At 40.3% G+C, this 14786-nt stretch overlaps 1 protein-coding gene across 6 annotated transcripts in view; it reads left to right on the top strand.

Annotated features, from left to right (window-relative positions):
* The window catches only part of Sema6a (semaphorin 6A), a 122681-nt gene that overhangs the window by 89966 nt on the left and 17929 nt on the right, over positions 1 to 14786 (top strand). For 4 of the 6 annotated variants that reach the window (XM_074056994.1, XM_074056997.1, XM_074056996.1 and 1 more), the window contains exons 16-19: positions 520 to 578; positions 2844 to 2864; positions 3001 to 3051; positions 8067 to 8231. In XM_074056994.1, coding sequence (XP_073913095.1) covers positions 520 to 578; positions 2844 to 2864; positions 3001 to 3051; positions 8067 to 8231 — 296 coding nt within the window. The remainder of the gene's footprint in view (positions 1 to 519; positions 579 to 2843; positions 2865 to 3000; positions 3052 to 8066; positions 8232 to 14786) is intronic. The other 2 variants (XM_020171574.2, XM_074056998.1) reach the window with 2 other exon arrangements.

The following is a 14786-nucleotide window of genomic DNA, read 5'->3' as shown; positions in this document are numbered from 1 at the left end:
GCAGGTGCTGCCCCTCACAGTCCCCACTTCGACACTGGTGTTCATACCTGTGAACACTTGTTTATACGAGTGTTTGTCTGCTAAGCAGAGAAATAGGAAAGGATCCGGGAAAGTAAGAGCAGGAGTGAAACCAAAAGTAGAGCAAAAATTTTTACTCCTTTTTAATTTTCAGTCTTCTATATTACTTATTTGAAGAGTGTACTTTAACATTTAAACTTTTTAAATGTCTAAGAAATGCTCAGGGAATCAGAGGAAAAAAGAACATAAATAATCCACAAACCAATTAACTCCCTGAATACGATTTGAATTTACTGCTTAAACCCAAGATTCTTTTTGGAGCTTCACATAGGCTCATTTCTACAAACTTCAGAGATAACTTTTCATGCTCTTATCTGTTTCTTTTTTGCACCTGTCACTCCATTTATCAAACTGTGTTACTTTGTTTGGTGAAACTGTGAGGTGGGATCCTGAGTAATGATTCATGTTATTGTATTTGTTTCTGTCTTCTTTTTGGAAAAGACTGAGTTTCGAGCAGGACGTAGAGCGTGGCAATACGGATGGCCTGGGAGACTGTCACAGTAAGTAAAGCTTTTATCCATCTTTGTCTTTGGGTCAAGATGCTTTTGTCAAATGGCTAGAAATATTCCACCTGTGGCATTAAGTGCGTCTGACATTGGGACATGCATAAACAACAGAAATCACCTTTTAAACATCAAGAAAGTAGTACATGTCGAAACCAGTTGTTGCAACAAACGCTGGTACCTATTTCATTATTGTAATGCTTTGGAACAAATTCACTGTCCGGGGATATTAATTATAGCAAAGCCTCAAGTTACACCAGCATTGCTATTACAAAAATGACAGTTTTGTTGGTTTGGTTTGTTTTCTATAATGTGCTATTACCCTGTGTTTTAGCCAAATAATAAAAAGATTGATCACTGGGCTCTAGCTTTTTAATTGAGTGGGATTGTTTTATTCTTCTTGAACACAGTGACTAGCACAACTCATTATTTTTCAGAATTAGATTTATGTATATTACCATGTGAGACAGAAAACTCTTTCAGAAATGACCCATACCTACAAAGTGATTTAAAATAACCTTTTAATAAGAATTGTCCCGGTATAGTAATCTTACATTTCATTTCAAACATTATGAAATGGTAACATGTTAGTTAGAAGTTTATATAAAGGATCCTGGTCAAAAGTTTGTCTCTTGGTCCTCTGTCTTTATTTAATATCAGTATTCTGGAAATGCTTTGTTATTGCTAATTTAAAGAATAATGTTATGCTCTTAGAAAAAAAAATTAGTGATTTTTTAAAATATTTTCTATGCTGAATTTCAAGAAGCTTGTATTCAAAATAGCACCAAAAAAAAAAAAAAATCGCTGCTTCTAAGGAAATGAAACTGTGGCTTCTGAAACTTGATTCCATGATGCAAATCATTGAAAGAACTAAGCTTTTGAGTCATTCTAGACTAAGGAGTCATTCAGCTTTCTACCTTATACCTTTTTAGAGCAAATATAATCATAAATCTGCAGATTCTTTACCCCAGGTGTTTTTGTTTACAAATACCATATATTGGAAGAATTCTGATTTATCGTGTCTTCACATGCAAAATTTATAAGTTAAAAATTAGTATTAGTGCTTCCATCAAAGTGTCCATGTCCCCTGCACTTACACATTCATCCGTATCAGTGCAACAGGCTGGAGTTTGATTGGGCCATAATCATCTTGTGCCGTATAGCTTTATTTTTGTAGAAACAACTTCGGAGGGAGGTAGTTTCCATAGCCACTTAATCAGCTGACTTTTGTGAGCCATTTTCATCTTATTGCTATGATCTGGTGGTATGAGCACCTGTAGATTAGATGGCATCAGGAAATACGAAGAATGTGAAGATGAATGTTACTGTGTCTGTAAAGTGTCCACTGTCCCAATAAGCTCTCACCCGTATGTATGTGTGATCTCGTACAGAGGAACCTAAGGGACACTCTTATCTTGAGACCCTCAGGTCCCAATCTAGTGGTTTACTCTATTTTCCTAGGATAATCTTAGTGGTGAGGCCCTAAACCTGCCTCCATGCTTTCTAGTGTGTCCTCAACCCTTACCCCCACTCCACAGGGACATTTAGGGTCCCTGCTTACCTCTGCCTGTGGCCTGCCTGAGGGCTTCTCCCTCCCCCTTCTTCTGTTAGCCACACCTGTTCACACTCCAATGTCCAGAATATACTTAGGTCATTGCTGCTCGATGACTCTATAAAGAGGAAATGAGGAAATCATAAAGAAGCCAAGTAGCAGGTGATGTGAACCAGTGACCTGATCCAGACACCCAGCACACACCTACAAATGTGGTCTAATAAGTGCCTAAAAAGTGTATAAGTCTGGATTTTTGTTTTAGTTTCCAAATGGAGCCCGGGTTAAGTTAAGAACACTGTGATAGTAGACATTTCCTTCCAACATGGTCTTGAAGTTGAACCAAGAGAGAACATAAAGGAAGTGTGGCCCAGAAATCACTCGCTTTATTGACACGCAGGTCCCTTGGGCTAAAGGGGACTTGGACTTCCAGAATCACATACAATCACAGTGACCATTTCCTCTGCTAACTCTTGGGGTTTCTCTGCCCCTTGGCAGTGATTTGGAGTAAACTCACTGGTGGAACAGATCTGGAGTGTAAAATCAGCTGATAGAAAAAGCATCTTAGGTTATGGGCAGGAATTCAGCAACACTTACACAGTTTAGGGGGCTCACATGTTGGCATAGTTCTAAGTGCTATTCCCACTATTATGTAAGTCACACTAAGCAGAGTGTGAAACAGGAAGTAACCACCTCCTCCTTTTGTCTTTCAGATTCCTTCGTGGCACTGAATGGTAAGGAAGATACTACTGTCATAATTTAATATCAGTAGAAATCTGTCTGAGCAATCCTATTTCACTAATCCTCTTGAGTATTTTCAAACCTGACATTTCTTTTTAATTAATTCTTTGTCCTCATTATTTTTTATAGACATTTCAACTCCTCTACCAGATCATGAAATGTCTTACAACACAGTGTATGGTCAGTTTATTGATATATACATATAAATTATTTTTTTTAATTCTTAAAGTCATTTATCCTGTGGTAGTTTATAGTTTTCATTCCTAAACATCACGGACCAGATTTCTTGTTACTTCTGGGCCCCAATTCACTAAAATTATTTAAGCCTTTCACTGTGCTTCAAAAATCACTCTGCTTATCTGAGACAGTTGATGTGGGAGACTGAGTCCTAAATTTTTCATCTGTATAGCATGAAATATGCCAACTCTTAGGGAATTTGGTGAATAAATTTAACGAGTTCTTGAGGGAAAGGAAAGTGCTTTGGACATGAGAATATCCAAGATGAAAGTATAGTGCTCATCACTAAGAGATGATGGCTCTTCAGCCATCATCTGAATCCTGTCCCCCCAGAATGCTGGCTGTCAGGGTTATGCCCTCCACAAAGGCAAATCAGCATAGGATAGAGACACCAGGTTCTTATTAGGCAAAACTTTCCAATATAGCATGAAATTAGCCATTGAAACTTAAACTCACAAAGAATATGAGTATTGGAACATTTTTTTCAGTGCAGTTCCTTCAGATTGTACACAAGGAAGGGTGGCGCAGTGGAAATGATGTGCAAACAGGATTTACCCCCATTGTTCTCAATCCCAAATACACAAGCCGTATATTAAACAAAGCTACCAAGTCCATAAACAGAATATTGGGAACTCTTTCAACGAAGAGTTGAAATGTTGCTGTTCCATTTACATTTCTCAAAGTGCTCTCCAATACTTATTAACTCGTATGCTTTTTAAAATATGGTCTGAAAAACATCTGCGTGTGGCAAAGTTGAAGTTTTGCATTTTAATGGGGAGTACTCGTTTAGCCGTTTATAGTTTGTGTGTTATTTTATGCGACAAAGCGATAGTTACAAGGCAGTCTTTGGACACAGGGGCAGGTAATAAAGGAGAGAAAAATGAAAGAAAAGAAGAAAAAAGAGAAGGAAAGAACAGAAAAGAATATGGCTTTAGGATCCACAGAAATTATTCAAGATGGCCACAAACGTGCTCAGTAGCTCCATGTAGCTCTTTATTGCCTGTGTCTGATTAGCATAATTAAAAAGCTTCCTGGAAGTCCTAAAGATTGTCTTATAATCTGGGGATGTGCAGTGTGGAAAATTGTACCCAGTTTCTCTTGACCAGCAACCCTCGTGTCATGAGCAGGGTGGAGCAGATGAAACCACAGAATTCATCTCTCATCTGCAATTCAAAGCAGAGTATTGAACACCGAAGACTAGAAGAAAATTGCCCAGGAGGCAAAAGCCTTCAGAACGACACCCCACTGACCATCTGTTCTTTTCCAATATCAAACTTTGCAATCATTTCCTATAATTAAATAATCCTTTGCAGAGATTGAGAAATTCAGACCTTGAAACTAATTGCAGCATCCTCCCCAGTATTCATCAACAGGACCAAGACCAGCTTTAACTCGGAGAATTCCCCAGATGGACAAAATAATTAAACCATGAGATGTTCTTCATGCACAAAAGTCACTCTCCAAGCTACAAATCCTATTTTCTTTCCAAAGGAAAGGTGCTTAATAATTCTTCCATATTAACACTTTAAAGACAATATTCATTGTCCTTCACTCTTGATCTATGGTTTGTGTAATGAAACTGAAGAAGAGTTGACCTTTCAGCTAAGGGTCCTACCCACTTCAGGTTGCATATATGCTGTGTGATGTGGTTAGGATGACCCTCAAAATGAGAGTGATGGTCCAGGCAGTATTACAGAAGTATAAAAGACATATACATATATGTAATGTATTTCATGTGAATATAAACTATTGCAATAAATCCGTTTTGCAAGTAATAAACCCAAAAGAGATTTAATTAATTCACTCAGCAAGTACTCATTGAGTGCCCTCTGTGTGCCAAGCACAAGATTTATAGCTTCAGAGGAGGGGCCAAATGCTATTTTTATGAGCATGAGTATAGTTGAGGAAAACAATCCTGACATCTAAGTGCACCCACACTGTTTCTAACTCTGTGCTCTGCATGTCCTGCCCTTTATGGAAAATACCAGGTCCATAAGGCAAACCCACAAAACCAGAACTTCCCACCTCAGGAAAAGGGATCATTTCAATACACCATGCAAATTTTCTGTTAGCAAAAGCTCTATGCAACACAGGTGCAAGAACCCATTTTAGTGAAATTGGGCCCTGATTGTGTTCCTTCTCTGTATTGATTTAGTGTCTCTTTTTTATGTCTAATTGGCTACGATCATTGTTAATAGGTTAGAATAATTTAAAGTGTCAATAACTTGTAGAATTACAATGACTTGTAGATATAGAGAAACAGAACGATGCACTAAAGATCATTGTTTCAATATATCCATTTTCTCTATGTTTGAAGAATATTTTTGCATAAACTCCACTGATTAAAATGTAACCTTTCCTATTGGACTGACAAGACAAAATTATAGCATTGCATCTATTCCTATACAATATCATATCCGTGAATGACTGCTGGCTTTTGGTAGCATTATTTTGGTGAAAGTCTCTTTGGCAATGCATAAAAATAATGCAGCCTCTAAAATCAAATTATAAGAAGGATATAAGGATTTCCTTATAACTTGTTTTTCAGCTTGGGAAGGTAATAGCAACACATATCTTGATTTCAAATTAAGGACTGCTGTTTAAGGGTGTAATGCTGCTTTCACGTGGTGGTTCTAAAATTTTCGAAAACTAGGTATTGCTATGTTTGATTGTTTAATTCACCACTGGCACTTGCTCCCTGAACTCAAGCATAAGTTTCAAAGACTACAATCTTCCTCGTGCTGTTCTGGGTTGTTTTTCCCATCTTTTGAGTAAATCTGATGCATGGTTTCTCTAGATTTACATAGAGAAAATCTAGATGTGGTGGGCATTAGACTAACACTTGAGTGATGGGAAGAAGAAACTGATTTCTCACATTTGTGTGAAACATTTCCTACCTAACCACCATCTGGTCCACATTAATTTTCCCTCATAGCCATAGCTTTCCATTACCAATGGGTTCCCTGTGTATCTGCAGCATATGGTCCAGGAAATCTTTTACAGAGAATGTGTCCCTTAGGCATACATTTCCCCTAGATTACCATATTAAGAAATGTTCTCCCTAAACCATACTTATGGCATTACCATAAAATTGCCCCTTGAACACAGTTAAATTGAAAGTGCTCAAAATGCCTATCAATTCAGGTAAAAAGAAATTCTTGCTACTTGAATGGGAGTTTTTAACTCCCACCCTTCTACCCCTTTCTCCTTCTAACCACCTACAAAGCTATGTGTAATTGTTTTCTTATGCTGGGTGGTGAATTCTCTCTTAGGCTGACCATAAATTTTGTTAAATCCATCTTGATTGAATTCAGGAGTGAAAACAGAAGTTATATTTTATACCTCAATGTAAGCAAAAGGGAAAGTCTGTTTTTCCATTTCTCAGGCTGATTTTCCTGCCTCTGTTCTCTTATCAGTATGACAAGTTGAGATGTGAAACTGAGAAATATAAAACAAAAAGACTAGGATTAAGCACTCCCTGAGTCTTAAATGAACATTTTTAGTGGTAGAATCTGAAGCAGACTATTTTCAACAAAGCGGATGTTTGAATCCATGTGGGTGACACACAGTTCTGTAGAGAAAGGGACTTCGTAAATGTTACCAAAGCTTTGTGGTAGCATTTAAGTGTGGTACTTCCAGAGAAGTCATCCTAGCACACTCGAGGCACTTGGCTTATTTTCCCTGCTAAGCAAAGTTTTAAGACAAAAAAAAAACTATTTTAAAATATGTTGTCTATAACTTACAATATTAGAAATCCAACTTGAAATAATAATTGTGAAAAGAAGAATGCAGGCATGTGTCATTAGCAACTATCTTTCTGGTGGCCAGAATTTTATTTTTTAATGTTCATGGTGATCAAATCCTGAAGTTGGAGGTTTGGGAGTTATTCTGAACCAAAGCCACTCATTACACAGGTGCAGTAATTGTCCTGATGTCTTCCTAAAAATTATTCAAGAGGTTGCTATCAGGAAGAAAGTTTAATAAGCCAATGATGCCACTTGAAAAATCACAGAGAGATTATATTTATTTCTACCTGAAAGAACAGGTAGTGGGGCTTCTTTAAATCATGTGACAACTTAGATTAGAACACCTGACACAATCTGCATCTAATCTGTAGCATGAGAGAGGCAGAGCTTACGGATGTGTTCATCATAACTCCCAACCTTCCTGGTCCTCTGCCATTATCCAATGTAGGATCTCAAAACTCTACCTTCTAGTGTGAGTCATGTCAGTAGTAAGGCTTCAAAAACAATTTCTTACAAATATGAGTCACAAAACTATGAAACCAGCTTTAGTGGAATAAGACACAAAAGGCACAGCCACAATAATAACAATGATAAATAATACAGCAGTTGTGACCTCTACCCTTGGGAAAGCAGGAACTCCTCCCATTATGGGGATGCCTGTGAAGTTGGGATGCAACTGGGGTTGGATGTACCCTGGAGCCTTCTGGGGAAGGACTTGGGATAGCTGAGCTCTTGGTGATGGGTGAGGCCCATCCACTATCATACGCCAGTCACATTAGTCACAGTGTCCCTGGAGTAGACACATTCTGTCATTTATACTACCATGGACCACCAGAGAAGGACAGTAGAGGTTCTTGAGCTTCTAATTATCAGACACTGTGCTACATGCTTTCACCATTATGTCACTCTAGTGACACCACCTCTCAAGACTAAATGGTGTCATTATCCCCACTGTGTAGACAAGACCAGGTGAAATGATTCCCAGGGCTTACCCAGCTGAGATAGGATTTGACCCTTCATTCTCAAATTACAAGTTCAAGGGACCTTCTGCTGCACAGCCCCCCACCACCACAACCAGAAAGCTTTGTGATTCCTAGGGTTCTGGACTCAGTCTCACTGCCATTGTGGGTGTCCCACCTGCTGGCCTCTGAGCAACAGAAGTGCAGGTCTGTCCAGTGACATTTTCCCTAACTGTATTTGTGATGAAAACAGGGCACGTGAGTTCCCTCTTGCCCAGCACCACCACATCAGACTCGGCGGCTCGAGAGGGTCATGAGTCTAGGGGAGGCATGCTGGACTGGAAGAACCTGCTTGATTCACCTGGCAGCACAGACCCTTTGGGAGCAGTGTCTTCCCATAACCATCAGGACAAGAAGGGTAAGGCCTTGGAATTGCCTCTTCCTCTGCGGGGAGAGGGAGGGGAAGCAGGGGAGGACCGTGTAACTGCTTCCAGCTGAATCCTAGCAGCATCTAGGGAACCTCCAAGGCTCTGTGACTAAAAACCTCTCAGAAAAGACTGCAACCTAACCATAGTGCAGGGCTTGATCCTAAATTATACCCTGAGCAGGGAGAAACCACACAATACAAATAACTCATCCTTGGAGCTATGTTCACCCCGAAGAGACGTGAATTGGCCCAAAGCAGATGACAGGTCTCAAGAACCCTTTCCACCCCTCTCAGTATCATTCTGTGATTTTTTGGGGGCGGGTGTGTGTGGGGGGCAGGGGCTCCCTTCCCACCGTAATGTGGTGGAATGCCATGCAGGCTTTGGCAGGCAAAGGCAATCGAAGTAAAAGCCTGTTAATCAGTGAATCGAGAAATAGCAGTGCAAAATCTTTTCTGGCTGGTGTCATCTCTCCCTTGCACATGGTGCTGAATCTGAACAGGGTCATGGTCCTCAGACTACTGGGCTTGCCCTTACAGTACAAAAGCTAAAACAAAAATATGTTATTTCATCAGGCAGAATTATATGCATTTGAAACGGAAAGGAAGCCACAGTAAATGAAAGGGGCTCTACTGTGAACTGTCCTAAATTTGCCTTTGCTTTCTTTGCTTGGCTGCAGACAGGAAATGTCATCTCTTTTTCTCGCCGTTTGCTGCTTCTGGTAACACATCCTACTTCAGCTGCAGCTGCAACCAAAGAGGCCTTTACTTGTCCAAATAACAGTCTTGTAAATCAGAGACTGAAAAGCCCAGTTATGTTGCTGAGCTGTTTCCCTCCATTCAGCATTGTTTACTTCTATATGTTTACAAGAGTTCCATGCAAGCTGGGGTTTGAGTTTTGAGGGCAAGGCTGCCACTGTGACCCTTGGAAGACAGTCTCTGTCATGCCCTCTTCCCAGAGTTTTCTGCAAAACATATTTTTATCTTTACTTTGATAGAATACTGTCTGGGCAAATTCCCATACTAACTTTTCACTCTTTCTTTGCTTCTTTTCTCCTCTGGTGCCCTACTTCCTGTACTGTCAGCTTCCCAAAATGTAAAGCTTAGCCCCTTTTATCTTGTTCTGGTGCTTGTCCTTCTCACTGATTTTATTATTTTTCCCATGACTTCCATTTCTTAATATCCCCTGCCCCAAATCTATTTAAAGGGAGGAAAAAATAGGATAAGCAGGTTTTGTCTCATCAGCTTCTTAAAGTTAGAAAATATCTACCCTTACCAGCCTGGGAAAGGATGGACAGAAGAGAAGGTGCCTGACAGGCACCCCAACATGGGCTGTTATTTGTGATGTGTGGCTTCAGAACCTCAGGTCTTGGCTGTGTTCTCAAATAACCTGGTTTTTGCCCATTATAATTTTCTGGAAAGACAGTCTTTCCAGGAAAACATTAAGTGTGTCAACCATCTCACTGTTGGTTGCAGTAATTTTCTCTTCACTTTGCTGAGAGGGGTGGCATGGGGTTCTCCAGACACTAAGTCCTCTAAGGAGTGGAGGACTCCTCTAAGTCCAATTAACGCTTTGACAGATTGTTTAAAGATCCAGCATTGTTCATCTCTAGGGTCTTATTATGGATATTGACAGAGCTGGAAGCAGTCTACACGTCATCAGACAATGGTGGCAGAGGTGTTGCATGGGTGTTTAACATGACCACTGTTTTCGTGCTCTTCACTCCTTGCCTTGCCCTGTCAAATTTGAACTTGACTTTTGACAATCAGTGATGATATGCTTGCTGGGGCAATGCCAATGAGTTGTTACGAGAAATTGAAACAAGTCAAGCTGAATGTCCTTTTACCATGACTTTTACGATTTTCATTTCCCGTTTGCTCTGAATGATCTTTCTGTTTACCGTTCATGATTTATTTCAAACCTCTGTTTTTGTTTTGCCAAAACCACTGTGTGGTATGACTTGGTGATGGCGTTCTGTTGGATAAGTCCTGTCCCTTTTCTGATTCATTATGATGTCCCTTGACTTGAACCAATCCGTGATCTCACTTTTTTCCCATTCCCTGCCGTTGTGCTTTAGTGATGTCACATCCGTGTGCACAGCATCTCCTGGGACACCAGAGTTGCGAGGGCTTGCTGAAGGCTCTGACGGTGTTCTTTTCACTGGGTTGATTGTCTCACGGGAATGTGACATTTGTGTGCTCCAGCTTTGGGAGCTAAACATACTCTGGAATTGTCTCTAAGATGCCTCACACTTCCCTGCTAAGCAGAAAGTGTTTCTGCTGAGCAGCTAGATAAGGAAGGGTCAAGTGTCCAGTGCCCTTTTAGTTTGGCCACTGAAAAAAGAGCCACTGAGTAGAATAAACCAACAGCTCTACTGAGCAGATCTGCTGACTGCTGTGGGCTGGTGCCATTGTCCCAGGTCATCCTTCAAGCATGTCTACATTTCCAGAGTATGTTTGCTTGCCTTTTTCTATCTTTTCCTTGCTATGTCTTTGGTCTTGATTTTTCCCTGTGCGTCCCTCCCATTCTGTCCAGCACTGTTCTCACCCTGCGGTCTAACCCCTTCTGCTACCATTGTTCTCAGCCTCCCCCTTTCAAAATAATAGACCCGAGCCCTCTGCCCCCTCTGGAACATTCCAAGGCTCTTTCCTTCTCCACTGTGAGTAGCATTCATATAGTCACTCTAATAAAGTGTGCAAAGAGACCCTGCAAAGAACACAGAACCATTATCATAGAAAATGAAGTTATTTTCTCTCTCAGTAACTGATCTTGCCTTTCATTACCATGTTGGCCTCGTCTAATGTCTTCTGTCCTTGCTGCCTTTCTTTAAAATTGCCTGGTATCTTTCAAGCCCTGGCTTCATTAGTAAAAACACAACCAACTGCTATGTTTTATCTCTGGGCCCCTAGATGTCTGGAGTCTTGGTGCCAGCCCTTTAATCACCAAGTTGATAAATGAGATGCAGCCCTGACTACTTCTTTTTTGGTTTTGCCACATCTAAAAATATGTATTATTTATTCAGCCAATAACTATTGAGGTGGTAATGGTGGTAGGTACAAAGGGCTCTAATTACATATAAATAAGACAGAAAACCAACTTTATTTTTAGATTGGGTTTATTTCCTACCTCGCCTCTCCAGAGCAAAAGAAATAAGAGCTTTCTTTTTAGGTCAAATAATCCTGAGAGAGAGTGTCCATTCTTGGGCATCTTGTTTCTTACAAAAGTAACAACACTGTAAAACCTGGTTTCCAAGAAGGCTGGGAGTTATGAGAAGGAGGTAGCCCTGTGCAAAGCTGTCAGCACTGATGAGTGGTATCAGTGTAAAATATCTCTGATCCTGCTTTTTGGACATAGGAATCAACCCTGAAACTGAAGGAAATCTCAGCTTCAGGCTTCATTTTGTAGGGTTCTTGAGCTCTCAGAAACTGGATGAAATAGTAGCTGTAGAAAGACACGTTCTCATTCGCTGAAAACTGCCAGAACTGTAGTAAGCTTATACATTTTAGGAAATCTTTGAAGTGAGATATTATAACTTGATTCCATTTAGTTAGGAAGATATAATCATTTTAGACAAGGAAAAGATGTAGAAACCGAATTTAAATTAAAGGTTGAATGAATAATTTAAAGAAAAATGTACAGTAAACGTTAACTATATTTGAATCAATGTATGAGCCGTTCGTGTTAGCAAGTTTTCCTTTGGAAATAAAATTCCAGTAAGATTTATAAGGTCTGTAAAGGATGAGGAGTGTATTATCCATGCTTCAGAACACTCCTAAATGCAATTGTATGTTATGAATTGCACAGATTTTTGGGGCTTTTTTTTTTTTGGTGCAGTACTGGGGGATTGAACCCAGGACCTCTCAAATTCTAGCAAGTGCTCTACCACTTGAGCTTTGCCTGCAATCTTTTGTTTTTATTTTTGTTGTTGTTGTTTTTGAGACAGGGTCTCCATATCTTTGCCTGGGCTGGCCTCAAATTTTCAATCCTCCTGCCTCTGCCTCCTAAGTAACTGGGATTACAGCGTGCACCATGCCCAACTAACAATCCTCTTTTTCCTTAATGCATGATAGCCTACGGCAGAATTCCTCCTGCTGGGAAGAACAGTGCTTCACATGGGATGATGTACGTGGTTCAGGGACTTTGTGGCTTTCAAGAATGTTCAGTGGTATGGAGGGAATAACGCCCTTTCTATTTCTCTCTTGGTCTTCCTGGTTATGTCAAGGAATGAGTCTCAGTTTGATACTTTGTTTTAAAACAACTCCCTAAAGTTGCTACTCTTCCTGTTTGACAGAATGGCTTTTAGTAGATTTAGCTGAAATTAACATTGTTTAGCTTTCAGTTAATTTTACTTTTACAGTTACCTCCTCTCCATGAAAAGTGACACCTGTTTCCATTTATGACAATGGTATAAAGTTTAAAATACATTTGAAGGTAATTGAAATAAAATATTAAGTAAATAGTAAGGCAAGCTGTATTAAGGATATAAAAACACGAAGTAAATAATACAGTAATTGAGACTCTTTGGTTCGACTGAAAGGGTAGTGTTGGTCCTTGACTGACTAAAGTTTGAGTTAGACGCTGGCCTGGAACAATTAAAGGAATCCAGTGAGGCTCAAACTACTACCAAAGCCTGGTGCTGGGGCTCATGCCTGTAATCCTTGCTACTCAGGAGACAGAGGCCAGGAGGATCGTAGTTCAAGGCCTGCCCAAGCAAATAGTTTAAGAGACCCTATCTCGAAAAAACCCATCACAAAAAAAAGGGGGGAGGGGAGCTGGTGGAGTGGCTCAAGTGGTAGAGCTCCTGCCTAGCAAGCATGAGGCTCTGAGTTCAAACCCTAGTACTGCCAAAAAAAAAAAAAAAAAAAAAACTACCACCAAGAACTTTGCTTTGGTACTCAAGGGGATTCCATGACTATCAAACCCTGTGTTGGCTGGGTGCTACAAAGCCAAGTGAGTCTAAGCTTTGTGATCAGAGATGGAAGTTTGGTCAAGTAGGAATTTAAACAAAAATGGAATTAAACAGAAAGGAAATTAGCCATTGCAGGCTTGTTACGCATCTGGTAAGGCTTTTCTCCACACCAGCAAAGTGCACCCTAGTATAGAAGCAGATTGTGGCCTAGAGAAGGTTACCTCCAGCACCTCTGCTTCCCATGGACTGTTCTGGCATCTATAGGACTCTAGTGCTACCAGGTGGTCCCCTGTCCAGACAGTCCCTTCTCTGACCCTTCTTCCCCTTTTTTCCTGTTCACTCTATGCTGAGCCCCAAACCTCAGAAATCCAATTGTGGGTGAGTAGAGTGACTCCCAGAGCCCAAGTCTGATTACTCTTGCATTTTACCATGGCCATGCTTAAAATCTACAGGGTTTGGAACTTCAAAGCATCCAGTTCTCCTATGGAGAAAGGTAATTTCTTGGCTCCTATCAAAGTCATGCATAAGTGATTTTATGTACAGAGAAAATTATTCCTGATGACAGTAATATAGGAAAGAAAATAGGCCTCTTCTTTTCCTGACTCTTAAACTTTGGTCAAACTTAACAAAAATATTTTCTGAGTCACCTCAAGCAAAGTTTATTACAGGCTCAGTACTGCAATTGAGTGCCAGGGAGGAGTCCAGGGCTGAACTAGAGATAGAGTTTGATAAGTCCAAGACATCAAACTCCAGACAGATGAAGTACACATAGGCATGAAAGCAGAGCACAGCCCTTCACAGCCACCATTGTCTTGGGGAACAAGGGGACCTTGCACAGCTGACAGACACTGGACAGCCAAGGGTGGCTTGGCTGGACACAGCAAGGGTGTGACACTCTGAAGCAGTTCCTTGGCCCCTTTTCTTTCTTTCTTTCCTGGTACAGGATCCCATCTAAAACTTCGTAGAAATGCTGCTCTGGCCTTTTTTTTTTTTTTAATAGCCCAAGCTTTATTTCAAATAAAAAGCCCATACAGATCTGTGCAGCTTTTTTTAGTGAAACATATGCTGTCACAGGCATTTGAGATGTGATGGTAAAGCAAGACAATCTCAAGAGGACTGGCAGAATGGCTCAAGTGGTAGAGCTCCTGCCTAGCAAGCATGAGGCCCTGAGTTCAAGCTCCTGTACCACCAAAAAAACAGTGTCACAAGACTTCTAAGAGTTGTGTTCCACTCTACGTAGTGGGCAAGGCTGGGAGCTCTGACTTCTGCCTTGAAACTGAAAATTAACTGAACCAGGTAGAAAAGGAACACTCAAGGTCAGAAGCAGGGGATACAAAGGATAGGAAATCTTTTTCCTGTCATTGTTCCAAGGATCCTTTTGAGCAACAGTTCACTTCTGTTTTTTGAGGGCTAGAGGAGAGGCGTCATGCAGAAGTTCATAAGAAATCTGGTATATGAGCTGCTGCTGTTTCTGGTAATGAAAACACAAAATTCTTAAAATTTTAGTTGTAAGATGTGAGTTCTTTTGTTTGTAAATTGTACCATATCTGCCCTGTAAAAATGTAACATCACTTTTTTAACTGTATGTTAAAATATTTTAGCCTCCAAAAGTTTCCAGTGTGTGTAAGCAATGCTTTTG

The sequence above is a fragment of the Castor canadensis genome, chromosome 16 (genome assembly GCF_047511655.1).
Source record: "Castor canadensis chromosome 16, mCasCan1.hap1v2, whole genome shotgun sequence".
In the NCBI taxonomy this organism is placed as follows: Eukaryota; Metazoa; Chordata; class Mammalia; order Rodentia; family Castoridae; genus Castor; species Castor canadensis.
The sequence above is the reverse complement of the archived record's forward strand: the minus strand, read 5'-3'. Positions and strand labels throughout refer to the sequence as shown.